Below are 27,060 nucleotides of genomic sequence, written 5' to 3'. Positions count from 1 at the left end.
AGGAAACAAGTGTATTAAATCGTTAAATTAATATTATGTGCCTGGATTTGTGCTTAGATACCGAATCCAGTTTAGTCTACGGCCGTGTCAGAAGCAGCAATCGTAATCCCCATTTGTGCAAGAGAAGCTGAGTGGTTCAGTGCTTACTTCCTGGTCACCGCAGTGGTCTGGGCTGAGATTCCATCTCCAAGTCAAAGGCACTTTCTTCGAACCAAGCTCACCAGTGCCAACCATCCTGGTCAAGTAAGGGACTATGTCAGTGGCTCTAATCAACTGAAGAGACATTAGTATAAAATATAAGTATCACCTTACAGCCCCAAACTTAAAAAAGCAAAACAAAACAAACGCACACAAACCTTCTAGTAGTATAAGGAGAGAGGTTTAGGAGTCAATTTAGTGATGATCCAAGTTTGCCTCTTGATGAAATTTTAGTATAGAGGCATGTATTTTTTTCTCCTTCAGAGACTTAAATCTCCACGGATCATATAAAATGTTCACATCTTTGAAAATCACCTATTAAAAATAATCATCAGTAGTCATCTCTAGTTATTGAATTTGGGGAGTATTTGGAACTTTAAGTCTGACAACTGTGCCTTTAGAGAAGCAGAACACCTTCATCCCTGCAGTTTCTTCATTTGGATAAGAAAAAGGAACTTTAAAAGCTTCACTACGATTTGCTCTCCTAGAAAAAGTCACTAGTACAGTAATACGGTTGTTGAATAAATGTCAACCTGTTGACTACCCCAGCAGTTGTAAGTCTTGGGAGTCAAAGAAGTTGATTAATAGGGAGTTCCCTGGTGGTCCAATGGTTAGGACTTGGTGCTTTCACTGCCACGGCCCCAGGTTCAATCCCTGGTCCGGAGCTAACATACTGCAAGCCATGTGGCCAAAGGAAAAAAAGAAGTTGTTTGATTAGCAAGAAAATTTAGCAATCTACAAAAGAATCCAAGAGGTTAAATAATTTAGGCCATTTTCTTATACTGAGGCTTGTTGACAAAAAAAAAAATCAAAATTCGACTATGTTCAGGCTATTGAGTGAGACATAAGAGTAGTATAAACAAAAGTAAAACATGCTTCCTTCTCTCAAGGAACTTAAGATAAAGCATAAACTTTTCGTGTATAGGAGGAGTTTTTTTTTTTAAGTATGTTTGCAAGATGCTAAGAATAGAAAAAGTGAGTTCTTTACCTACTCAACGTCCTTTCCCTCTTTCTTCCTTCCCAGCAGAATTTTTTTTTTAACATCTTTATTGGAGTATAATTGCTTTACAATGGTGTGTTAGTTTCTGCTTTATAACAAAGTGAATCAGCTATACATAAACATATGTCCCCATATCTCCTCCCTCTTGCGTCTCCCTCCCACCCCTCTAGGTGGTCACAAAGCACGGAGCTGATCTCCCTGTCCAGCGGAATTCTGATGTTGTTCAGGAATCCCTCTCTCTTACCCATAGTTGGTGTAGCACAGCATCCTCAGCTCCAGAGGTGGTCTGGACTGGTCTAAGGGTAATATTACCCTCTTGCCAGGGATTGGATTAGGATCATGCATGTTCCCCAGTTCACCTCAATGAGTTGCAAGGATAGGTTTGCAGGATGCTTCCAGAAAAGCTTTTCCAGGAGAAGTGATTCATGCTCCTTCTGGACATGGTTGTTCTTGGATATGAGGCTTGAAATTGCTACAGTCCTTTTGATGGCAACCTGAGCATGAAGTTTACACGTGGGGGAAGCCAAAAGAATAGCAGAGAAATGGAACTGAAGCTGAATCTGGCCTCTGTACCCAGACACTGCATTAAATCTCAGAGACAGAGTTTTGGATGAAGTAGAAAAGAATAGCTTTGTTGCTTTGCCAGGCAGAGAGGGCCACAGTGGGCTAATGCCTTCAAAACTGTGTGTCGGGCTTCCCTGGTGGCGCAGCGGTTGAGAATCTGCCTGCCAATGCAGGGGACACGGGTTCGAGCCATGGTCTGAGAAGATCCCACATGCCGCGGAGCGTCTAGGCCCGTGAGCCACAACTACTGAGCCTGCGCGTCTGGAGCCTGTGCTCCGCAACAAGAGAGGCCGCGATAGTGAGAGGCCCGCGCACCGCGATGAAGAGTGACCGCCACTTGCCGCAACTGGAGAAAGCCCTCGCACAGAAACGAAGACCCAACACAGCCATAAATAAATAAATAAATAAATAAAGTACGTTTCTTCCACAAAAAAAATTAAAAAAAAAAAAAAAACTGTGTGTCCCAGCTTGGAGAGGGTAGTGAGAAGTTTTTATCGTAATGGTTCAAAGAGGGCGTGATCATCTCTTGGACATTCTTCTGATTGGTTGGTGGTGAGGTAGGTGGGAGTCAGCATCATCAACCTTCTGGTTCCAGCTGGTCTGGGGTCTACAGTGCTTGTGGGCAGCACACCATACCCACCTGGTGAGGGTTTCAGTATCTGCAAAACAGCTCAAAGATATTGTTATGTGTATCCATTGGTGGGGAACCAGGACCTTGCTGCAAGGCTGTACTATTGTTTCTCTTGACTGTTTCTCCCTTGTCTCACATCTCCTCACTTCTCTAATTAACAACTTCTTGAATCTGCCCCGTTGGAACTCAGGGAAGGTCATGGAAGCTGAATGAAGTCTGTTTCCTGTAATCAAAGAAATGGGGGACAGGCTTTTGTGCTCAGGAGCCCCACAGGGCGCTCCTCAGTATCAGAACTGGAGTCATGGGATTATGTCAACTCTTAAGTTTGTCTTACTTTTGGATTCCAGTTATCTGAGTTAATACACTTCCCTATAGTTAAAGCAGTTTTGAGTTGGGTTTTCTATTATTTGCTATGAAAACTTCCTATCTTAAGTAGCAAATACAGGCATGCTACCTGACATCTTATGATCTAGTGGGGAAGGCAGACAGTCAAATGTCTGGGTAGAATTATGCTTCAAGCAACAGAAAACCAGATTCTAGTGACTAAACAAAAAGGGGATTGTTATTCTCATATAATAAGAAGTCCAGAGGTAGGCACTCCAGGGCTGGTGCAACTATTTGAGAATGCCAGCAAGGAGCTAGGCTCCTTGCTTTCTGTCTCACTGTCACTAGTATGTGGCTTTATGGTTGTAAGATGGCTCTACCCTTACAAGGCATTGTGTCCACAAAAAGAAGGAGGAAAGTAAAGGGGGCAAAGGGCAAAGGGCAAAGGAAACATGCCAACTGAGTATGTTTCTTTTGAAAACCTTTGCCAGAAGCTCTACCACATAGGCATAGGCTTTTGAAGAGATCAAGGGAGGGAGGCATGATCAATGATGTGTCCCTATCATTTTCCACCCCCCGAACAGTAATCAAGTTAGATTATTCCAGTTATCAAGAGAGCCATCATTCTGAATAGCTAAATTAAATGTCAAGCATTGGCAACAATCATTGCTACATCTGCTATTTTCTGTCATGATCCGCTACGGCAGGTACTTAAAGAAAGTGGGTTAAAATGTATTCTTGAGCAAAATTTGCAAAAGTTGGCTAGAGCAATGGATGGACAGTAGACATTGCTAGAGAGCAGTAGTTTCTGATATATGCAGAAGGAAGAAATCAAAGAAGTAAAATGGATTTTGTGAAGGTAGGATATCTGTTATTTTCATTTCTCCTGACTCTCCCGCAGTGACCAATATACTAAAGCCCCAAGAAGGCTTAACAGAAAAGAGATATGGTTCACTACTATGTAATTTTTCTGTTCATTTTCTCCTTGATTTATCCATGTATAGCATTTAAAATTGATCACTTCCTTAAATTCACTCTTGGCTTCTAGGGCATTATATTATATTATCCTAGTTTTCTTAGTACCATTGAAGGCTCCTTCTCTTCCTCCTCTCTTCTTATTGTATGTAAAATGTCCCATCTACAGGCTTGGCTTAGGGACAGAATGGACTCTTTTTAGTGAAAACTGTGACTCTTAAATACTTCAATTTCTATTTAAAAATATGCAGCTATAATGGAATAAATATATCATTTCCATTATATATCATTAACATTCTCACTACAGTTCAAAACCAATTTGAATTTTTTTGAACCATAGTTTGCTTTTAACTAGTGAAATATTAATATTAACATTTCCTACTTTGGAGGAAGAACTAAGTATTATTAAAAAAACAGTACAGAGCTTCCAGATTGGTGAGATTCGGGGAGAGTAACATGCTGGGAGAACATGGACACTCCACGCCCCTTCCCACATACCTTGCCCTATGTGTCTCTTTCATCTGGCTGTTCCTGTGTTTTATCCTTTTACAGTAAACTGATAATCTATTTGTTTTCCTTCCTGTCTAAAAAACACAACAAAGTTCTAGAACAAGCCAGACAGTCCTTGAGAGGTTTGCTGAGTTCCAGGGATGTTCCTTTAGCAGATTACAAACAAGACTTAAATGTCATTGAAGAAGTGATTTGAATGATATTAGAGATCATCAGTTCCTGCCTGCCAAATTCTCTTCACCACCCTCCAAACTTGGTGTATGCACTGCTTTACACATGAGATCTCTTTGAACAATTTTGAACTCACCCTTCATTTCAGGATATAACACAAAATATTGATCTGGTAATCACCTTCTTTAGCTCAAGGATGCTACAAGCTGGAGCTGAGCTGTCAGTGGAATGGGTTCTGGAAATCATCAAGCAAGGGGTTGTTGCACTGCCCAAAGACAAGCTAAAGAAATTTCCATAACTGACATTTAAATATGTGGAAGCAGGGCAGGGGAAGGGGGAATTGGATGAAGGCAGTCAAAAGATACAAATTTCCAGTTATAAGAGAAATAAGTACTAGGGATGTAATGTACCACATGATAAATATAATTAACATTGCCGGATGTTATATATGCAAGTTGTTAAGAGAGTAAATCCTAAGAGTTCTCATCACAAGAGAAATAAATTTTTTTCCTATTTCTTTAATTTTGTACCTATATGAGATTATGGATGTTCACTGAACTTATTATGATAATCACTTCATAATAAAATTGATGTATGTAAATCAAATCATTATGCTGGGGACTTCCCTGATGGTGCAGTGGTTAAGAATCCACCTGTCAATGCACGGGACATGGGTTCCATCCCTGGTCCAGGAAGATCCCACATGCTGTGGAGCAACTAAGCCCCTGCACCACAACTACTGAGCCCACGTGCCACAACTACTGAAGCCCATGCGCCTATAGCCCGTGCTCCACAGCAAGAGAAGCCACCACAATGAGAAGTCCGTGCACTGCAACGAAGAGCCCCCGCTTGCCACAACTAGAGAAAACCTGCGCACAGCAATAAAGACCAAAAACAACAACAAAAAAAAGTAGCCAAAAAAAAAAAATCATTATGCTGTACATCTTAAACTTATACAGTGCTGTATGTCAATTATATCTCAATAAAACTGGAAGAAAACAACAAACGAACCAAAAAAACGCAAATGTGGGAGAGGTTCTGGGGAACAGAAGTAGACAGATTGCCTGGTGTACCTTCTAGTAAAGAGGATCACATGATCGTGTTTGCAATGCACACTTTGATTTGCAAAATTGGTGCCAGTTGGCAGTAGATCACTTAGTAGTGAAAAAAAAGGTGTGGGTGGAGTGGGGATTCACAGTAACATATGTAAAAACCCTACTTTTAAAAAATGCAAAAATAAACAGACACAAAGGAATATTTATCATGACAGAACCTGAGGCAGGGATTAAGTGCTGATGTTTTATCTGTGAGGTGCAATCTGAGGGCATCGACAGTGAGGGAGAGGAAAAGAGGAAGTTCGGTTGGCAAGTAACACAGGGGGACATAGTATGTGTGCTGGCTACTGCTTCATGATGAGCCTGGAAGAGACACAGCTAAGCACTGTGTAGAAGCGTTGGCACAGCCTGCACTACCCTGGACAAACTATGTGAAGAAACTGTGCCTCAGAGCAGTCTGTGGCGGGAGAAAAGAAAGGAAATCCTCCTCTCTCTCTGTCTCTCTCTTTTTTTAGATGTTTTAGGATTTTAATGTTCTTCACCTATTCAACATAAAATACTGACAATGTATAAACAATAAGGGAAAAGACTCTTCAGCAAAGATCTTCCAGAACTCACAGTTTCCCTCTGGTCAAACACTATAAAGAGAACATTCAAGTGAACAAAGGATAAGGGAGTTTAACAGAGAATTTTTAGTTCAACCGCATAACCAAAAAAGAGCCAATCAACCAACCTTCTCTTCTACTCTTTGAAAGGAAAGCAAAAGTGAACCTGAGAACTTCTAAATCTTTTTTGTAAAGCAGCTTTAAAAGGGAGGGAGGGTGGAAGTGGGGAGCGCAACTGTGGCTAATGTAATGCTATAATGCAGGAAGTGAAGGATTCTAACAAATTCTAGAAGTCTCTATGTGTATTACTGAGAACCACATCATTGGAAATATAAGCGCATAGAGATATAAACTATTTGGTATTAAAAACAGACCTTGCTATATAAACATGTAGTATGTCACTTTTATCTCTTTATGAGAATAACAGTATAAAGAAAGATCTCCAGTTTGCCCTTTAGTCTGGAACTTCTGAACACTCAGCACACAGTCAGTGCAGACCTGAATTAACAGCTGCGGAACCCAGAGACCCCACTGCTGTCACTTTGTAAAGGATCAAGAATCGAGTTTCTAGAGGAAACCATCCACCCTCCTCACTGTGTGTTTGTGTGCCTCTAGAAACAACTGCAGTTTGCATAATTAAGTCCACAATCAAGTGTGAATACTGAGATCTAGCTAGAAAAAGTAGCAGCAAAGGCAACATAAGCTAGTTTTTGTTAGAAAAGCAAGAGGAAGATTTTTAAAATGCTTCCAGTTCAAGTCAGAATTAAGGTGTCTAAGTCCCACCAGCTGTGAATGTTTTGCTATTGTTCCTTGAAAAAAAGAAGAGTCTATAATAAATATGTCCATTCGAGAAAAATGCCATGTTTGTTAAGTTTTTTGTAGCCATTCCCAAGTTACTTTAAATTTTGTCCGATGTTCAAGGACAGAGTACGTATTGGTTAGGATGTGTTCAGAGATTATCTCCAAATAATTTTTCATGAAGACTGCCAGCTTCTGAACATCTTATCTCCTGTTGGCATTGTACAGAGAAGCCATGATGCCTGCCACAGACCCACGCCCTTTCAAGGAGATTATACTGATTTCAAGAGCTTTATTGAGAAATCTTTTAGTCTAAAGCATCATCTCCTTTGGCATTGCCAATGCAGAATGGAATATTCGTCTTGCTTCTATTCTGGGCTTCACTGGATATACATAGGATCCTTGAGAATTATCAATAATATCATAAATCATTTGAAATTTGACAGAGCTAAGCTTCATGGTTGCTTCACCACTGTTAGTCTTTTTTTTTTTTTTTTTGCAGAACTTCCCCGACCAGGGAACAAACCCTCTCCCCCTGCAGTGGAAGCATGGAGTCTTAACCACTGGGCCACCAGGGAAGTCCTTCACCACTGTTACTCTTAATATACTCCAAGACCAAGCCAATGCCATAGAAGCCAAAACAGGGAGCTGTGTTGAATAGAGCTGTTTCTGGCTTGCACTTTGTATTCCAGGATGGAGGGGAACTTTCTGAGGGTGAACCCTTGCAGGATATCTTGAAAGATCACCACTGTGACCCCTGCAGAGCCAGCATTCTGCTGGGCACCATCAAAAATCACACCAAACTTGTTTATATGGGAAATTTGAGGACGTGTCAAAAACCAGCAGTGCTCCCCTGACGTCAGGGATAAAGTAAAATTCTACTCTGGACCTGGTCTCACTTGTGCAGTAATACATAGAGGAAGTGACCTGATTGAAGTTCCAGGGGCTTGGATCCAGAATTTTCCTACAACTTCTAAGTTTAGAATGGATGACATTCACAGTTCCCAAACTTCTGGGCTTCTGGGGGTTTTCATGTCAATCAGGTTTAAGGGGACAGTACTGAACAGGCCCAACCCTCCTCTTTGCACAAAAATCATTATCTGGAATGGCTAACAATTTCCGCATGAGATTCTATGTGTCGTTAATAATCTCAGCTAAAGCTGATGGCCTGTGGCTCATTTCAAGAACACTAATGCCAACTCCCTTGTGGTCTAGTAGTTCTTTTTGTATCTCTAACAACACAGAGCTAGGCAGCTTGGTGGCCTGAGCTAAAACTGACTGCCTACCTCCAATTGTTCGCAGTGCATCCCGAGCGGCATGGGTGGAGCTGGCCGGAGAGGATCCATCACGGGACAGTGCACCTCTCTCTCCTGTCTCTTATTTCCCTTTAGTCAGAGTTTTCCCCACTGGGAGTTAACTCCTCCATCATCCCAGATTGCATCACCCAGCCCCTTTGGTGGCTGTTAGAGAAGTCAGATTCCTTGCGTGTGAGGTGTGGCATTTTATCGCAGTCTGAAAGTGGAAGAAAAAGCCAGAAACTCGGGGCACATTGCTAGTTGCTCTGGATGTTCAGTGGCAGCCTTGAGATAGGGCCTGGCACTCTCTTATAAAATGACTGATTTATGCCCCAGATGGCATAGCTGTGAAGGCCCAACTGACATTGGTTGTAGCAGTGGCTGCTGAGGTGGAGCAGGAAGCTCTCACCGATAGTTTGTGGCTCTCCTCACTGAAATTAGCCATGCTGCCTGTACAAGAAAAGCCTCTTCTTGCAACAACATGGATGGACTTGGAGGGTATTATGCTTAGTGAAATAAGCTGTGCAGCGAAAGACAAATACTGTATGATATCACTCATGTGGAATCTAAAAAATACAACAAACTAGTGAATATAACACAACAGAAGCAGACTCACCAGATATAGAGAACAAACTAGTGGTTACCAGTGGGAAGAGGGAAGGGCGGAGGGGCAAGATCGGGGTAGGGGATTAAGAGGTACAAACTACTATGTGTAAGATAAACAAGGATATATAGTACACACAGGGAATGTAGCAAATATTTTATAATAACTATAAATGAAGTATAACCTTTAAAAATTGTGACTCACTATATTGTACACCTGCAACGTATATAATATTGTACATCAACTATACCTCAATATAAATAAATAAATAGAAAAGCCTCTTCATTTGATGGGCTGCATATAATAGCAACTAGCTAGCTAATTAAGGAAAACGAATTTTTAAAAAAGTTATGAAAAAGCTCTCAGGATGGAAGGGAAGGCTGGGGAATGAAACGTGTAAACAGAAATCAGGCAGTTCTAGAGTACTGAGAGCAGAAACTACCCAAAGTTCTCTTCTGCTGGTGCTGCTGACAAAACTATGATAATTTTAACTTGCTTCCGTTATTTTGTTCAAGGTTCAAAGTCCCAGGACAAAGTGTCTGGTTGGGCAAGGCTGGGTCAAATGCCCACTCTTTTGGGTGATAAGGAGTCTCTAATGACCAAGATTTCTATCTCATCAAGTCTACGTACAACCAGGAGAGAAAAATTCTAAAAGGAAAACTGGGTTCTGTTAGAAAGGAAAAACTGATGCTGTGTTGTTTAACAAAATTCACCCCTATGGCTGTTCAGCATCCAAACAATTTTATTCCCATATATATACTTTCAAAAATACTCCTGCCTAACAGAATGCAGCTATGCCTCATAAAGTAAAAAAATTCTCACTCCTTCCTCAGATGGAGATAATTCAATGTATCATTATTTACTGCATCAAAGTCTATGTCAAGGGTGTCTAGGTGAAATGAATTTCTGCTCTAGCTCCAGCTCAGCTGTCTTAGATCAAGTGCCTAGAAGCAGAGCCCAGCCCAGGGATTCTTGTGCAAATGATTTGCTGGGGAAATGCTCTCAGGTGAAAGGGAGTGAGGGAAGCAGGATAGGGCAGGGAATCCGTCAAGCCATGATTTGATCTCAGCTGAAGATTAGTGTCAGCCTCATCCCACAGAATTCTGGAGTCTGGACCGTACACAGAATTGGTGCCAGTTTGAAACACAGGTATGAATAAATGATCTAGATAAAAAAGGCCACGTGATTTACCAAATGAAGGCCGCAACCCAACTGGGGCCACCTCCACCTGGAACATATAGTTTGGTAGTATTAGCCTTACCTCTCCTGATTTTATTTATTTATTTTTTATTTTTGGCTGCATTGGGTCTTCGTTGCTGCGTGCGGGTTTTTCTCTAGTTGTGGCGAGCGGGGGCTACTCTTCATTGTGGTGGCTTCTCTTGTTGCGGAGCATGGGCTCTAGGCACACGGGCTTCAGTAGTTGTGGCTCAGCAGGCTCAGTAGTTGTGGCACATAGGCTTAGTTGCTCCGCAGCATGTGGGACCTTCCCCGACCAGCGCTCGAACCCGTGTTCCCTGCATTGGCAGGCAGATTCTTAACCACTGCACCACCAGGGAAGCCCCTCTCCTGCTTTTAAAATGGGAACTTCTAGAGGTCCCAAATTCCCTTATACCCTCCTTCTCATTAAGTTTCCATTTTCCATTGAGGTTAGAAAAAACACATAAACTTGCCAAGTAAAAGTAAGTTGATCTCTTCCAGTTTAAAATGATCTAATTCAAGGTAGATAACTATTCAGTTAACTTAAAGGTCAGACCTATTATTAGGGCTGTTTGTTTTCGCTAAAAGCTCTTTCATTTCCACCTTTCCAAGACTTTCCAAGGTCTGGGTAAGCTCTTTCATTTCCACCTTTCCAAGACTTTCCAAGGTCTGGGTGCAAAGGGTTTAGGTGTTCTGATAATGGAAGGAAAGGGCCTTTGTTAGTAAACTCTGACCTCTGAGGCGTAGTCTGTCTGGTGTCTGAATTTTGGCATCTACTCTCCCTATAGTTACCACTGAATGACCAAAGCTAGAGTTAACTGCTGGTCTGGTTTCTCAGCACTCAGCCCAGTGGTCTTCCTTGACCAACTTGATCTCACTTTGGCTTTCACTGGTATTGACAACCCTTTGAAATTCTGCTGTGTCTCCATCCAGTCCCTGGGTGGGCTGCCTACCTTATAGCTCCTGTTATGCAGTAACCACCCCCTTCATCACAGTGGCCCCGTGGCAAGCCCCTTAGCACTTAACTAATGTTCCTCTTATGCCATATAGGAATCAAAGGGAATTGAGAACAAGAGCAAAATCTCAGGTTCTCTCTGTGCCCAAACGTGATATGTCTCAATTCTGCTGTGCTTTACTAGCTTATGTGGTCATAGGGACACTTTGCAGTGTTTCAAATAGGTGTCTTGAGCCTTGCTTCTGTTTTTGGCTTCTTATTCAACCTACCTGGAATTTCTGCTCTCACTTGCCCAGCCCCATGCTGAACCCTAGGTCAGTCTCTGAGGGACTTAGCTGGCACTTTCTACACTGTTTCTGCCAAATCTGTCTCATTACTATCAAAATCACTTCTCCCACTTTTGGTCTGATAAGCAGGTATCATATGCTTTCCCTTGCTACTCTATAGACTTTCTTCATACTAGGTGAACAAGGTGGCCCTTCCTTTCCAATGAAGCCTGTCCTTAATCGTAGAAAGACTTTAGGGAAAAAAGGGGCAAAGGGAATAAGATGTCCAAAAGGGGAAAATGGAGAATTCCCTGGCAGTCCAGTGGTTAGGACACTGCGTTTCCAGTGCCAGGGGAATGGGTTTGATCCCTGGTCCGGGAGCTAAGATCCCGCAAGCCGTGTGGTGTGGCCAAAAAAAAAAAGGTGAAGTGGGGAGAATGTTTGAGATTTCGAAAAGTGTGAGGTTTTGGTGACCAAATGTTTATTTCCTTCACAATTACAGGTTTGGGGGTTACAGGTCTAAGTTCGGGGGAGGAGGGAGAAATAGAGGGAGATCTGTAGAGAGGGAGGATAGGAAATTCTTATGGGTTCTGGACAGAGTGATGTGGATAGAAAGCTTTGAGGTCATAGGATAGCTGACATATCATTTTACCCCAACACTGTTGCTAGTGCCTGTTGCTCAGTTAGCAAACAGGGAAGCCCAACCCCACAAAACACTTCCCATTTTACATTTTTCAATGTGTATTTGCACATTCAACCACCTTGACTCAGCAGATGAGCTCCCCATTTTTAATATAGACATGGATAACTGCTTGGGCTTTAATTTTTCAGGTATTCCCTTCTCTCCTTTTCCTCAGGTCAGATTTCTTCCCTGACTGGAAGTGTTGAGGCCTGGCTTGGGTAAATGATGTTAATCTGTGTATATATGCCCCATGTCTTTATTTTTTCATCTGCTAAGAGCAGCAGAAGGCAGAATTTTAGTCAACACACTGGGATTTTCCTAGTGCAGTTTTGTTTCAAGCAATATGCTTGTGAATGACTATACATACATGTACACACATGTATGCTGGTTTCTGCTTTCTTAAACACATCTCACGGTACTATGAGGTTTCTTTTTCAGTATCAGCTTGTTTTAATTATTGGTCTCTCCAAATACTTTTTGCTAACCACTGCCTCTTCAGGGCCTACCACTGTACACCTAGGAACTAAGTATGTATTTGATGAATGAAAAAATATGGAAACTTGTGGTCCTCTTAACTACATGTTGCTATATTACAGGTCTTCAAAACTATTTTAACTCGAGGAATTTGTTAAATATGCAGATTCCTGGCACCTCTCTCTAGAGATTCTGGTTCAGTAGAGCTGAAGTATGGTCCAGAAATTCTCATTTTTAACCAGCACTGTTGTTTTTTTTTTTTTTTTTTAGCACTGTTGATTTTGAAGGTGGTCCTAAGAACAGTTTGAGAAACACTGCAATATTGCTTCCCAAGAGTTCAATGCCACCATCAAAAAGTTGGGTCGGGACTTCCCTGGCTGTCCAATAGTTAAGACTCCACGCTTCCACTGCAGGGGGCACAGGTTTGATTCCTTCTTGGGGAACTCTGATCCTGCAGGCCACAAGGCGCGGCAAAAAAAAAAAAAAAAAAAGCTGGATCAGTTTCATTTCAAACTTGCCAACAATGGGCAAACCTTGGTAAGTGGGAGATGTAAAATGTAGCATTCAAGGTTACTTTTACGTTCAGCCATCATCGAGTCCCTTTTCAATAAACATTTTGATGGCACTGAACACCTATTAACAGAAAAGTTTCCACTGGTCTAAAGAGACAAAATACAGGTCTCTTTATCTAACAGCAGTCTTAAGCAAACCACAACCTATCATTTGTTTGTGGAACAGTAATTCCATTTTGAGTACCAACAACATAAGGCATTTTAATACAAAACCACTAATATGGTTAAGAGAAAAATTACTGTCCATTTTCCTAAAAGATTCAGTCTCTATGTGTTGCAGTGGTATCAGTGATTAGATTTAAGATAACTGACAGATCATTCAATAAAATTCAAGTACTTTATTATCAGTTTCATTATGCAAACTATTAACATTTGAATAGTAGAGAAAAGATTTAAATTCCTTTCCTCGCTCCTGAAAACACTTTGGTGTAATCTGGTTTCCCACATTGTTTGCCTATCAGTTGATTTTCAAAAAGTTAAGCTAAAAACATTTTTGAAACTACATTTAAACTTTTAAAACTTCAATAAATCAGCCTAGTATTTACTTTTTACAAAATAGGTTCAAAATTCCATTTGTTCAGTGAATTTTAAGCTTACTTCAGAGAATTTTCTCAAATTGCCAGCCTATGTTCAGACACCATTTACCAGATAAGAGTGGAAATGAAAAAGGCCCCTCCCTCCAAAGTTGTATCCCCAATTTACCAACGTCAGATAGTTTTTTTTTTAGTACGTTGCTTCAAGGTCTGATTTTTAAAAGGCAAAAATAAAAACTTTCAGCCAAGAGTCTATTTACGTAACTAATTTTTTAAAGATTTTTTTTGATGTGGACCATTTTAAAGTCTTTATTGAACTTGTTACAATAATGCTTTTGCTTTTTGGTTCTCTGGCTGCAGGGCATGTGGGATCCCAGCTCCCCCCGACCAGGGATGGAACCCGCACCTCCTGCATTGGAATGGGGAGTCTTAACCACTGGACCCCCAGGGAAGTCCCTACACAACTAATTTTTGAATGACAAACGAAAACTTTGAAAGCCAGTGTTCTCTCCAGGGATACTTTCCTCCAACAGAAGTAACAATTTGACTAAAATGTCATTACCAACAGTTTTTCTCTAGGGGAGGGGCACATTTCAGCATGAGTACACTATACTGATACTATGCAACCCAAACTTACCCATACTTAAAATACCCAAGAGGGAAACTAACACCCAAGTGGCAATTCAGACTAATTTCACCTTTGGGGAAACCTTATCACAGATAGCATTTTAAGTGATGCTGTGATATCACTGTCACTTATCAAGAGAACACCCCAGCTCCCTCCCTAAACTAAAAGGGGTATCACTGAAAATGTTAAACACCTTTGCGTGCACTAGTCATACATAGTTCAGAAAATTCTGTTCACTTCACGTTCTTCTATCATACACAAGCCTCTTTTCTAAACTTAAACAAAACTGCATCCATGAATTCTCTTCCATGTAATTGCTGAGTTGTTCTCAGGCTTTCTGGACAGTTGGAAGTTAACAGGTAGCATTTTAAGGATTTTTACGAGCCAAGAACCAGAAAAAAATAGTTAACATTTATCTATAAACACTCTCACAACAAACTGGAACTATTTTAAAGTTAAACTCAAAGCAGCTCACAGGTAATGTGAGAATACGAGGAATGACTCAGCTCTCATTATGGACTTCCCTTTAAAACTAAGAGCCCAACTACTGTAATTTTTAACTTAACACCCCTATCATATCTGATTTATAAATGCTAGAAAAACACTTCACACGAAAAATACATAATTTAAGATTATTGTATTTCCTTACAAGAGGAATGTTTTAACAAATTTTACAGGTGTCAATCAACCTTTGTTCGAATTGGGCACACATCAAATCTAGCATTTTGGGAGTTTTATTTGGAAGTGAACTTTTAACTATCAGTACAAATGCCAAGATACTACACAAAACATCCACAGGAACTTTTTTCATCTTTTTTGAATTGTTCACAAACATTTCCTACATAATCCAACATACAACAGAGAAATGGTACATCTTTTTCTTTCAATTTGCATACAATGGAAAAACAAGAATATATATATATATATTTTACAAAGTTTAACTAATAGATACTACCAAGCTGACAGTTTAGTCTATAGGTGAGAAATTATCTAATAAAAAATAATCAATTTATTTAGCATCAGTCACTTCCATAACCAAGTATTATTCTGATTAATAAAACTTGCTGCCATTAAGCTTCTGGTATATACTTATACCAACTACTCCATCTGTTGTATTGCTCCCCACCTTGGTTCTTCACAATTACAAACAGAAAATCGTTGCAAAGTAGGGGCAAGCATTTGCAAAAACAAACAAAAATCCCCAGCTTATTATAAGCATGAATGTGTGGTGGAATTTCCTCCCAAGCAATGGACTTTCAAATCACTTAAGAAATCACCAGAACTGAATGTGTTAAGATATTTCGCCTAAGTCCAAGAAGAGATGCATTTATTTATATCCAACAGAGGACTGAAAATTAAACTTAGTGTTTAGTTTGGGGGCAGGTTGGGGGGAATTCAGCCATTTGAAAAATGACCGTCTTAAAAAAAAAAATGACCACCAAAAATAGGTTCACTAAATTTATTTTAAAAATCATAAAACGTTTCTTACAAAAGAGCATTACATTCTGCACACTGCTCTGAATAGATGCCAGGGACATATGGACTATTGTTACTTTTCCTCCCTGTCCCACCCCCCCAAATGTTACAGTGATCACAAAGTAAAGTGTTCACAATAATTACATGGGGGGATTTTTTTTTTTAAACCACCAACGATGAACAAAAATTAAAATTCACTCACTCTGCTGCTGTTTCAAAATTTCAATGTTAGTTTTTGCACACCCTCCCCCACCCCCCACCCCTGTTTGTAAGGAACTAAAACATTACATCTGGTGAACAGCAAAGATTTCACTACACCTCAAATGCAGAACACCTATGAAGCAGAGGAATGTTGGCTTTTTAAACAGAAGCAGATAAAAAAAAAAAGATGCAGGACTCCTTCAGTTCTTCACTAGTCTTAGAAAAACTTTCCAGAATACTGCTTCACACTATAAAAAAGAAAAAATATCTTGCATTAGAATCCTTCAACATCTGCATACTGCTTCACACTATAAAAGAAAAGAAAAAAAAGTACGAATTAGAATTTTTGTTCGTAACATCTTAATCAACATTAAGACAATTTCAATGCTAAATTAAAATGATAAACATGTCCATTACAGAGATAAGAATTAAAACATTAGCAATTACAAATTAGAGCAATGTAAAACCCAAGAAAAAAGATTAACAGTAAATCAGACATTAGTGGAGCAGAATTAAGAAAACCAAAAGTTGTTAATATTTGGTAGAAAAGACAAAGAAATGTCAGTTAAGGTGTGAAATGCTGCATTTTACAGCACCAATCATTTGTCCTGTAGAGGCATGGCCTGTGCCATATGGCAGACTGTGATTTGTTGTCGATTTAGTTATCTAAAAACAACAAAATCACTAGTCTTCCACACAGAACTAGACCAACATCCATTGAATCTTCTATATTTTCTACAGGCTCTGTATAATTTATAACAAGTGGTTTTGGCAGCAGTTTTCACCAGAGAAATGAGAAGTTTGCTTGGTTAAGGCTTCTTCCAGCAAGATTAGTATTGAATGTCTTCTTTTTTTAGTAAGAAAGCAGAAGAAAATTAAAGCAAAGCTATTAGAATGTTTAGAAGTTAGGTCCCCAAAAGGTTGAGACACCATGGCTTCTAAAAAGAAAAATCAGTTGAGAAGAGAAGCTTTTTAAGGTTTTAGTATGTTTAGGCTAACATAAAGCTAAACAAACTGACCTGTTCTGCAGCAAGTACTGTGCATTCTGTATCTGGTCCTGTGTTCCTGTAATGGTAATGATCCGGTCTTCGGACCCTTCTAAAGGCTCATCAATTTTGATCGACGCTCCTGACTCATGACGGATTTGTTTAATCCGCTGACCACCTTTGCCAATAATAGATCCAGCCAGCTGAAAAGAATTTTAAAAACAAGTGTTTATTATATACTTTCAAAGTATTATCCTGTATGTTCAGTGACCATCAAGAGTATTTACTTTGTACAACTTATTGACTATGCTGTGCTAATTTAATGCCCCCCACTAGTCAAAGTTTGAATTACAATGTAGTTACATCACCCATTGACATTTCCTTTAATAAATCAACCAGGGGCTCAGAACCCTCCTAACTGCTTTTTAATGGTACTGAACATCTTTTGACAAGGCTTAAACTGGAGAATGACACCTCAGCTGAAGTCCTTGAAACACAATTTTAATCCTAAAATGGAATATTTTTGTTAAAACCTTTTATTAAAAGCCAGGGAACTTATAATGACTCATTAAATGTCCCTTATAATATTAAAGATACTTACATCTTTGGGAATAGTTACTTGTGTAGTAATAATAGGTCCACCAAGATCACCATATGAGCCACGACCCCCTGCGTAGGAATAATCTGATTTAAATAATGAGTATTAAGTTCATTTACAAAGCATGAAATAATATTTGATTTCACAAAGAAGAAAACTTACCATATCCAGAGCCACCCTAAAAACAGAACAGAAAAAAATAGAAAATTACTTCGCCTTCAAAACTTCAGGTATTTTAACATTAAATCCCCCAGAGTTTAGGAAACCAAAGTCCTCCCATATCTTCCCTAGTAAGTAAATTTCAAAGACAATCCTCAGGGGAAGAAACCATTCAGGTACACAGCATCCCAAGAAACAAAGATGTTATATGGGGGGAAATAAAACACTTATCGATGAGTAAACGAGAATCTTAAAATTATCAGTGACATGAATAATAAACACCCATGATACTCAACCTGTGGTTCATAAGCCATCTGCCACTCTGATGGGCTCCATGTATCTATGGCAGAGTCCCAGGTTTCATCAGCACTGAAACCAACCTGTGTTAGAGATAAAACTATTAACATGAACCTGCACTATATTTGTCTGAGCCATCATTTTTATATGACCAATTACTATTTCACATCTCTATATAAACTGGCAGTAATCATGTATTTTGGGGAAAAAAAAAGATGCAACAAGTCTTAAATATCCCAGCAAACACCCGAAACAATGATTTAAGTGGCTATCTACAAAAGCCCGTTTGTAAGACAAAACTCCTGTTAATAATCTTGAACAAAATGTTAGCTATCTGAAGACCCCTTTTAGCACTCATAAATACACTGAAGAAATATCAAAGTTCTTACCATGCCATCATAACGGTCTCCAGGTCTTCCTCTTCTGTCATAGGCCATTAGATCTCTGCAAGCATAGTACTTGTTGTAATCTCAGCTGGTCACACTATCAAATAAAAACCTACCCCCTCTACCCATAAAGTGTAGCTTCTTGTACATTAATGTGTGGATGAAAGAAACTTACCCCCCTCTAGGTGGTGGTGGTGGAGGAAGAGGAAGATTCCGAGCTCTGCTACCACCCCGGCCACCTCGTCCAGGAGGAGGTGGAGGAGGTCCTCGACGAGGGCTCATATCATCATAATCTCTTCTGGATGGAGGCATGGGACGCCCACCCCGACCAGGAGGCATTCTGTCAAAACCACCTCTTCCCCGCATGGGAAATCCCACAGGACGTCCACGGCGGTCATCAAACATCATTGTAAAACCACCATAATCATAGGTTTCATCGTAAAAATTGGGATCATAAGGCTGAGCACGTCCTTTGATGGGAGACTGAAACAAAAACATAGCAACTTTATAGACTAAGGAAAAAGCCTTAGTTCACACCAACCATTCTTTTAACAAACAGAACATTTCAAGCCCTTTGTATTTATCCTGGGAGGTACTCGAGATAGGGATAGGGATATATGCAAAGATAGGAAGGATTTAAAAAACGCATTTCTGGTGAGTTTCAAACAAAAAAAAAAATTGAGTTTTACTGCTTGCCAGGTAAGGATTAACAGCTTAATTTTACCCTTAGAGCTTAAGTAACAGACTACAAACTCCTTTCACATTTCACAATGGGGATTATGAAGAAGTGACCACCCCAAGGGCTGAGGGGATCAGTATCCTGGGTATGCAGTGTAGTACTATAGAGGAACCATAGGAACTTCTTTTGAAAGACCAAAAGCTATTAAAAACCTCACCAACAATGTAAAGACAACTCTCCAGATTCTCCCAAAGTATTTCTAAGTTAAAGTGATAGCTAAAAGCAGGGTGACAGAAAATTGTTAGGTGAAGGAAAAGGAAAAGTAAAAGCCATTTATCTAAACATTCTCAAAGTACTTTTGAACAAGACATCTGTTTTACAAAATTAAACGCAAGTAAAATAAAGAGTTCTGAAGGTACCTCTGATATAAGATCAAGGATGATCTTTATGCACTCTACAACCCTATCAGGTTTTCCTCCAATAAGAACGACTCTGTCAGTGGATTGAGGACAACATTCCTGGAAAAGCTTGATTGTTGTCTGAGTGTTCTGTAATAGGTTTACAAAAAAAGCATTAATCAATCAGAAAAAAGGAAATACAGTACAAAAAAATTTCCAGGTTTAGACATATTTAATTTGTATTTCAGTAAAATTTTCCCCCATATAAAAAGCTTGTTAGTAACACTAGGACTTTGCATGATAAATTTTTGGCAAAATAACTTGTCTAGCATGGCCAGGCCTTTCTGTTTTATTTTCATTAGCAAACTAGATAAACTTAAGGGAGGAAACTCAAAAAGGGGAATGAGAGAAGCCCACGGAACCAAGTCCACATAAAAAGCTATTTTCTAAAGCTATTTTCTAGTAATACGGCAGGAGAAAACAGAACTATCACTTTACCTCTCGAAGTTCTTTGATTTTAGCACCTTTGACCCCAATAATTCCTCCTGCCAGACTCTGATGAATCAACAGTCTCAACTCGCAGTCAAAGTCGCTTCCTTTATAGTGTTGGTACTGCGGAAGGAGAGTTATAAAATTTTAGTCCCAAATCAAGGATTCCCCAAGAATACACACTTATCTGCTATAAGCATACCAATATACTGTTGCAGTCAGCAACCTGAATTTATATTTCAATAACTTTACCAGTTATGTGCTTATTATCCTCAATAGCCAGGCCCAAAAAGGACATTCTGCACCACCTTAAAAAACTATTTTATTTTCAGGTCCTGCAACACCATACCCACACTGCAGCCATTTAGCATGTCGCTGTTACCACAAAATTATTATTAACATTCAAATAACACCATAATAAAAATGACTGCAAAGCACTTTGCAAATGTAGTTAATTCCCACTGCAGCATGGAGCAGGGTCAACAGTGAGTTGTAAGACCATTCATTTATCATGTTTTTAAGCCTTTTTTCTATAGAGACGGGAAAAGTACGCTATGTTGAAAATAAAATTGATCCTATGGGCCAGGCTCCATACTTCAGTGGGGTTCAATGGCACTATGACATACATTTAAGCATTCCACAGCATCAGATTCGAGCGGGAGCTGGCTGGTTGCAGTGGGTGATGGCAACTGCAGGCCCTGAAAGTAGAAAAATAAGAGTAATAGGTTAAGTGTCTAGTGTGATCAGGCTATTGTCGCATATATTGGTAAAGCTACTACAACATATTTCACATCTATATCGTTAAATAACAAGAAACTGCTTATCTACATTAAGAATCAACATACATTGCTTTTCTCTGTACACCTAATAAATGATTACATAAAATTTAAAAATCCTTGAACTAGATCAAACACAGTCCCTTTCTGACACAGTCCCACAATCAATATTCTAACTCAAAACCTCCTCTAAAACTAAAGCCCATAAAATATACGCTAAACCTCATGAAAGTGCATGGCCACAGGTAGTTCCTATCTACTCCAGTGGCTAGACTACATTTTCAAACAAGTAATGTCGGTTAATAACCCTGCACATTAAGTGGCAGAGTGTAACAACACATTGCTGCTACAAAACTGTTATAGCCAATGTCTCTCCGCCTCCCAAATTTTGCCTCATTAAAACATCCTTTAAGCACCCCCCAACTGCCAAATACATTTTAAAAATGAGCCTACCTCTTCCAAGGTAGGGATGATTTTCTTCAGAATTTCTCCAATTGTTTCAATGTCAGCACTGATACTCAATATGCTGTCAAACATCACAAATATCAGATAGTACAAAAAAAGGTGGAAAAGAAAAATGAGTTTTGTGGTCATCACCAGTAGTCAAACAACTTTTACAGAGAAGAACATACAATTATTTAATCCTCCCCATTTAAAGTAGCCTATTTATACATTTTCACATGCATTTTGTTTTATGCCCAATACAAACATGGTAACATTATTAGGAGACTTGCAGAGAGACAGAGAATGGGCTCTTGGAAGGGCTCAGATTAAGTGGGCAATAAACTGACCAGAACTGAAGCAGAGTTGAATACTTATGTTCCCCGCCACCACTAAGTTAATTAAGGATACCCTCGCTGTTACATTGGTAAAACTGGCACACCTTCTCTTAGGCAAAGTGGGGGAATATGCAAGTGGTGAACATTATATTTGGAGTAAGGTTATGGATACCAGTTAGAAATTAGATCACTAATGGGCTCTGCAAGAAAACAAATACAAATGCGAGACAAAAACAAAGACAACACAAATGAGAAGTGAAGGAAAGTGAACCAGAGTTAGCATTTCATCAGAAAAAATTATGAACAGGCAATGTTGGGAAGCAAGGTGGGCCACAAAGACAGAGCGAGAGACTATTTCGGTAACAATTTGATTTACAATGCAGCAAATATGCAACACTTGAAGCTGTGCTCCTTCCATCGAAATAAAATTAGTGGATCGTTTGGGTGGGCAACTCACGGTAAAAGTTCAGTGACAAAAAGACTTAATGGGGAAAATAAGACAGAAACTTGAAAAACAATACACCGTCTAAAGGGGATACTATTTAATTATATAAAAGGCAGGTAATAAAATACATTTCTCTCTTTCTAATCAGGCAGTGAGGCATAAACTGTTGGGACATACCGCTCGGGGCCACTGCTGTCTGGGACTGAAACACTGGCATTGTACTGCATTGGTCATTGGCGTTCGTGGATGTTGGCATTGGGCATGGGCATTCAATCAGAAGTTGTCAAGTATGGTACCCGTTTGGCAACGAGCACATTTTTGGGCATAGCCAACCAGGGTTTTCACATGGGCGTTCAGGGGCGGATGGGCCAACGTCATGGTGGGCAACGCAGGGGTAAGTCGATCCAGTACATGGGCAACGGAGATATATGGCCAAAAAAACAAGGAGAGGGAAAAGGGGGAAAAGCAATAAATTTTAATTTAATACAAACTATACTCATACTCTCAATTAATGAAACAAGCTTAAGTTGTTCTGAAGACTAACACAATAATGGACTTCTCTATATCTGACTGTGGCTTAACATTTAAGGACCTTTAATGATGGTACTTTTTTTTTTTTTTTTTTAAACAAACAATGTTTCAGTAGCAGGCTGGCTCATGAGGGTAGACACAAAACCTGTCATGACTCGAATTCTTGAGGAAATGGGGAAATTATTAACCCAGATAATTATACAGAACATCTGGATTAAAAGGAAAGAGGTTTATAAAAGACAAAACAAAAATTCCCACACCATCAAAAACCCTAACTCTTAAAAGACTGTTTGGTTTCCCGGAGATTTAAAAACGCACTCCTAGATCCTAACAGGCAAGTTTGTAAAATTTAAACAAATTTTCAAGTTCAGTTTACAGTAATCAAGAGGAACATACAAAGATCTGTGACCAAGAGAGAAATGAAAAAATACCAAATAAGTATTCAACACAGTTATTATTTGCCTCAACTTTAGCAAGGAAACATCAAGAGTGTGTACATGAGAAAAAAAATTTAGGAAATTTGGTGTACCCAAGTCCTATAAATATGCTCACTTCTGGGGATACCAACATTTAATGTGTCTAATCACAAGAGTCAACCCACTATAAAATATGAAGACTCAAACAAATCATTGGCATTGACAAACAGCTTCCCAGTTGTAAGATTAAGTGCCTACTCTATTCTTTACCCGTATCTTAATCATGCAACCTTAATTTCTTTGTGCTCCATGTGCAAGCTGTTAAAGAACAGATGGGCAAATTGGAAAAAAAAAAGGAATAAAAATTTTGGAGTTTAATCAGCCACCTGCAATGGTTTTCAGTAATACTGTACTTGATTCATACACAGGAAATGGTACAATTAAGGAATTTTATATTGTTATTTCTAATTAAGATGTTATCTTGCTTGAAGTGAATAATTTGGTGTAAAGTTATTAGAAAGTGAGGTGGTTTAATATAGAACCCCCCCAACTCAATATGGGCTTTGTTAAATCAGGAATGTCAAACCTTGAAAATCATCTATGTAACCAATTATTATAAAAGGCTTGAATCTAGACTATTAAATGATTTCTATGATGCAATTCTTTAATCCTACAAACACATAAACTGAAGTTTCCTGTGTAGTAGTTTAAACTCTTTAATACTTACGTCTGTACGGAGAGCCTTAATATTCTTGCCTCCTTTTCCAATCACTGCCCCAGCATTCTGGAGAAAATAAAAAGAAACTTATTTTGTCTTTTCCTAGAATTAATGTGTCTTCCTACGCTCTTAAGCTTTTAGCCAAAAACAAACACCACACATGTCTAACCTCTTTTTTGGTTATAGAGATGAAAATCTATTTGGGGATATCAAGACCATCAGGTTACCAAAAATTAAAGAGTCTATGTGCTTTGGGGACTAAACACCAAGGCAGAGCTTTGAAATACTGAGAATGCCAGAAATATACTGAGTCTAAAACTTAAGCAATAGCACTAACTTTACAATGCCTTTCTGCAAGCCAATTAAATAATTTAAACGCTAGTAGATACTTTCACATTGTGAGGTGTATTATCAGTCGGGTAAGCTGCCAACCAGGATGTTTCCTAATGAACTCACAATGTAATCAGACACAATCTTTAATCCGTTAATGCTTTAAGGATCATCCACACCCATCTCCTAGTTCAGCCCTGTAGTAGGCTCACTATGTTCAGGGCTTTCTTTTTAATTGCTGGCAAAATAACACAATTACCATAGCCTAAAAAGTCTGTTTAGGAAAAGCCACACAAATCTTTTATATTCTGCAGCCTGTAAGGTTTTGCAAGCTTCCCAGAAGGCTCAATCAGAACTTTTCTTAATTCCTACTTAAGAACCACTTTCAAAGTTTCAAGAATAAAATTTATACCTTGCTCTGAAGCAGAATGCGTAATTCAACCATCTCATCAGTGTTTCTAGATCTTTTAAAAGCTTGTTCCTCTTCCATATCTTCAGCAGGGCGCTTACCTAAAAATTAACAGTTCAGATTTCAGAAAGCACCAGCATCTTCAAGAAGTTATGTTTAATTACATTTCAGTTTTAACCTACAGATTAGAGAAACTTTAACTCCACTGTTTAAAGGGATTTGTTGCTAATCTTAAGTATGTTTTAAAAAGGCCAAAGGCACTGGTTCTTGGACTTTTAAGCATGAATTTAAGCACTCCATTCCAAATGGTTTTCCAAACAAGATATTGTGACAACACTTCAAAGGATAAGAAACTTCAAAATGCAAGAAAAAAATTAGTTTTACATTTACTGGCTTTCTTTTAATCACTTTACAGTTACCTATGCAAATGACAATTACTTCTGGTTCATAAATAAACGCTCAAATGTAACTGACAGGGATCTCAAATTAAACAAAGTAATAATGAAATTAACAGAACAAAAAAAATGAAATTGTTAAAATGTCTTCTCACCAAATTCGCCATTGGTTTCGGTGTTGGGAAAGGTTTCCTCTGGCTGTTCAGTTTCCATTTTCTTGTATTAAAGGGACACACCAATCTGTTGAAAAATAAAGAGGCTAGTACAATTGGTTTATTGGAAAGTAAGCTGTGCATCTTGCTAAATGTTAAGAACAAGGGAAAGTAATGACTGTTTCTAGAACGTACCAGTTATTAAATATATCCTTGCAGGGCAGAACTGAAGTGTTCTGGGCGGGACCAACTGACACCCTAGTGCTGCAATAGCCTATAAAAACCAACACAAATCAGTTTTGCTTTTTTGGTTATTACTGAATACTAATCAACACCAATTTGAACACAACGAACAAAAGACCTATTTCTAAAACTTGCTTCTTTGTTTTAGGGTCTTAAACTTCCAAACGATTGCCTTCAAACACAAAAACACAAACCAAAAGACCGTATCTGATGCTTTTGTAAAAGGAAAAACACATTTTTAGCCTTTGGATCAAGCCCCACCACAGCAATTAGTTATCTTATATGATAAATACAAAGAAATCTAGACACATGTAGGGCATATCAATAAACCCACGAGTCTCACTATTGTCCCCGAAAAATGTAAATTTATAAAAAGATACACAAAATTATTTTCACATTGGGATTTTAAACCGCTTTTGGGGTTCTTTCCGTTGGTGACCTGAAAAACTACCTTCTGAAACCTTCAAAGTTTACAAATACAAAAGCGAATTCAAGCCATACCCAACCGTCAGGTCAATCTACTGGAGCGATAAACCTGCAAAGCTGATACAGGAGCACACCCAAACTGCCAATACTAGTATCCAACAGAACCCCTGAACACCAACACCATCACTAGTGAGGTATTTTACATTACGTTAAAAGCGATATAACCTGACAATTATACCTCCAACAGCACACTAGCGACAGGACTGCAAACAGCCTTTTAGCTCGCCTCTCATGACTGGCAAAAAGCGGCGACCTGCGGCCCCCAGGAAGAGCTAAACAGCTTAGAGCTAAAAATCAAGGCCATATTTACGCCTTCCACTCTTCCAATGACCAACTGAAACGCTAACGTGGTTTAAAGACCGCAAGCTCTATTTACGAAAATAAACAAGTATCCTTCAGGTCCTTTAGTCACCATTTCTCAGACCATGAAAATCGCTAAGTACATGCGTGTCCAGCCGAGCGCAAACATGCCGTTCTCTCTCCAACGCCCGGGATACCGGGATCGGCAACGGCCCAGCAACAGGAGTTGAAAAAGCTCCCGAGGCGAGAGCACCAGCGCCGCACCTCTCCTCACCCGGATCCGACAGGAAATGGCGGCCCGCGTAATGGCGACTACGTGCTACTAGGCGGAGCCGAGCGCGGACCCCCTCCCCCACCCACCACGCGGTCCCGAGACCTCGTCCCCCGCGCCCTCCCCCCACCGCGGGAGAGACAAAGCAACGGTGGCAACCCCGACCCTTCCTGCTCGCCCGCTCCCGCGTCGGGCCCAGGCCGGGAGCGCCCAAGTGCGCCGGGCCCCACACAAAGAGAGCGGCGGCGTTCTCTACCGCCCTCGGGGCCCGCCCGCCGACCCCCTCTCCTTCCCACAAAACCTAGTTCTCAACACTACAAAACTGCAGCTCATCCCACCGTCACAAGCCTCGCGACTTCCCGAAGCTTCCAGTACCGCAGCGCAGACTGCAGATATACGCTCAGGGAAATGGCGGAGGTGGGGGGAGGGGAAACCCGGCAACGTTCCCTCCCAGAACAGGCCAACCACCAAGCAGCCCCAACCGCCTCCCTCAAGTGGAGAAACTGGTCTCCGGCCCTCGCCCCCACGCGCCGTTCGCCCAGCCCCATTCCTCACCGGGCAAGGCTACCGTCCCTATGCCGCCGAGCCGCCTCAGCCGCTCACAGCTAGACAGAGAACGAGCGTAGGCCCCCCACCACCCTCCCCGCGCTCTCCTACCCCGCCGCCGGGCCCGATTGGCTGCCCTAGCTACAGCGGTGGCGCGAGGGCGAAGCGATTGGCCCAAGGCCGCGTCAATCAAGGCGTTGGAGGAGGCAACAGCCCCGCCTCCCGCCGGCGCCTCCCTTCAGGCTGTAAGGCCGCTAAGGGCCCGAGAAAAACCAGACTTGGAAAAAGTCAGCGCAGCCTTTAGGGAGGCCAAACCCCTGCCCGAACCCATAATACTCAAGCCCCAATAACCCTAATTACCTATAGGCCGCAAATAACCGGGAAATAGGCAAGACGTCGAGGTTGGTGCACTAGAGAAACAGAGGATAATGGCGCCTGCAGTGCTTTCGCCTGGAGAGCCCTCCTCCTTTCTCGTTCACGCACTCACTAGCTGGGGGAGGGGGAAAACCTCTCGCGAGAACTAAAGGCTGTCCAGTTCACGCGCACAGGGAGGGGGC

At 40.3% G+C, this 27,060-nt stretch overlaps 1 protein-coding gene and 1 pseudogene across 16 annotated transcripts; both read right to left on the bottom strand.

The window, feature by feature from the left end:
* Window positions 1–112: 112 nt before the first annotated feature.
* LOC309633830 (phosphoserine aminotransferase pseudogene) lies at window positions 113–12,894 on the bottom strand (annotated as a pseudogene). The gene is made up of 2 exons: window positions 12,879–12,894; window positions 113–8,207 (listed from the first exon to the last, which is right to left on the bottom strand). The product of its transcript is annotated as a phosphoserine aminotransferase pseudogene (transcript).
* Window positions 12,895–13,199: 305 nt separating this feature from the next.
* HNRNPK (heterogeneous nuclear ribonucleoprotein K) lies at window positions 13,200–27,001 on the bottom strand. Of its 15 annotated transcripts, none has more exons than XR_014247239.1 (16): window positions 26,864–26,986; window positions 24,853–24,931; window positions 24,661–24,745; window positions 24,114–24,211; window positions 23,381–23,437; window positions 21,884–21,927; window positions 20,936–21,008; window positions 20,333–20,404; window positions 19,716–19,829; window positions 19,239–19,367; window positions 18,316–18,623; window positions 18,144–18,198; window positions 17,740–17,837; window positions 17,302–17,384; window positions 16,734–16,903; window positions 13,200–15,962 (listed from the first exon to the last, which is right to left on the bottom strand). XR_014247239.1 is itself a non-coding variant. In XM_082401223.1 (16 exons), exons 2-16 carry the CDS (start codon window positions 24,716–24,718, stop codon window positions 15,932–15,934), a joined length of 1,392 nt encoding a protein of 463 aa, XP_082257349.1. In that variant the 5' UTR covers window positions 24,719–24,745; window positions 26,864–27,001; the 3' UTR covers window positions 13,200–15,931. The 15 variants fall into 15 exon arrangements, 13 of the variants coding, with proteins under 13 accessions (XP_082257349.1, XP_082257352.1, XP_082257353.1 ...); XR_014247240.1 differs by lacking the exon at window positions 26,864–26,986 and adding an exon at window positions 26,513–26,647; XM_082401223.1 differs by lacking the exon at window positions 24,853–24,931 and adding an exon at window positions 17,461–17,476 and having other exon boundaries at window positions 17,754–17,837; window positions 26,864–27,001.
* Between the last annotated feature and the right edge of the window lie 59 nt (window positions 27,002–27,060).

This window comes from Balaenoptera borealis (genome assembly GCF_965194805.1).
Source record: "Balaenoptera borealis genome assembly, chromosome: 8".
NCBI lineage: Eukaryota > Metazoa > Chordata > Mammalia > Artiodactyla > Balaenopteridae > Balaenoptera > Balaenoptera borealis.
The sequence above is the reverse complement of the archived record's forward strand: the minus strand, read 5'-3'. Positions and strand labels throughout refer to the sequence as shown.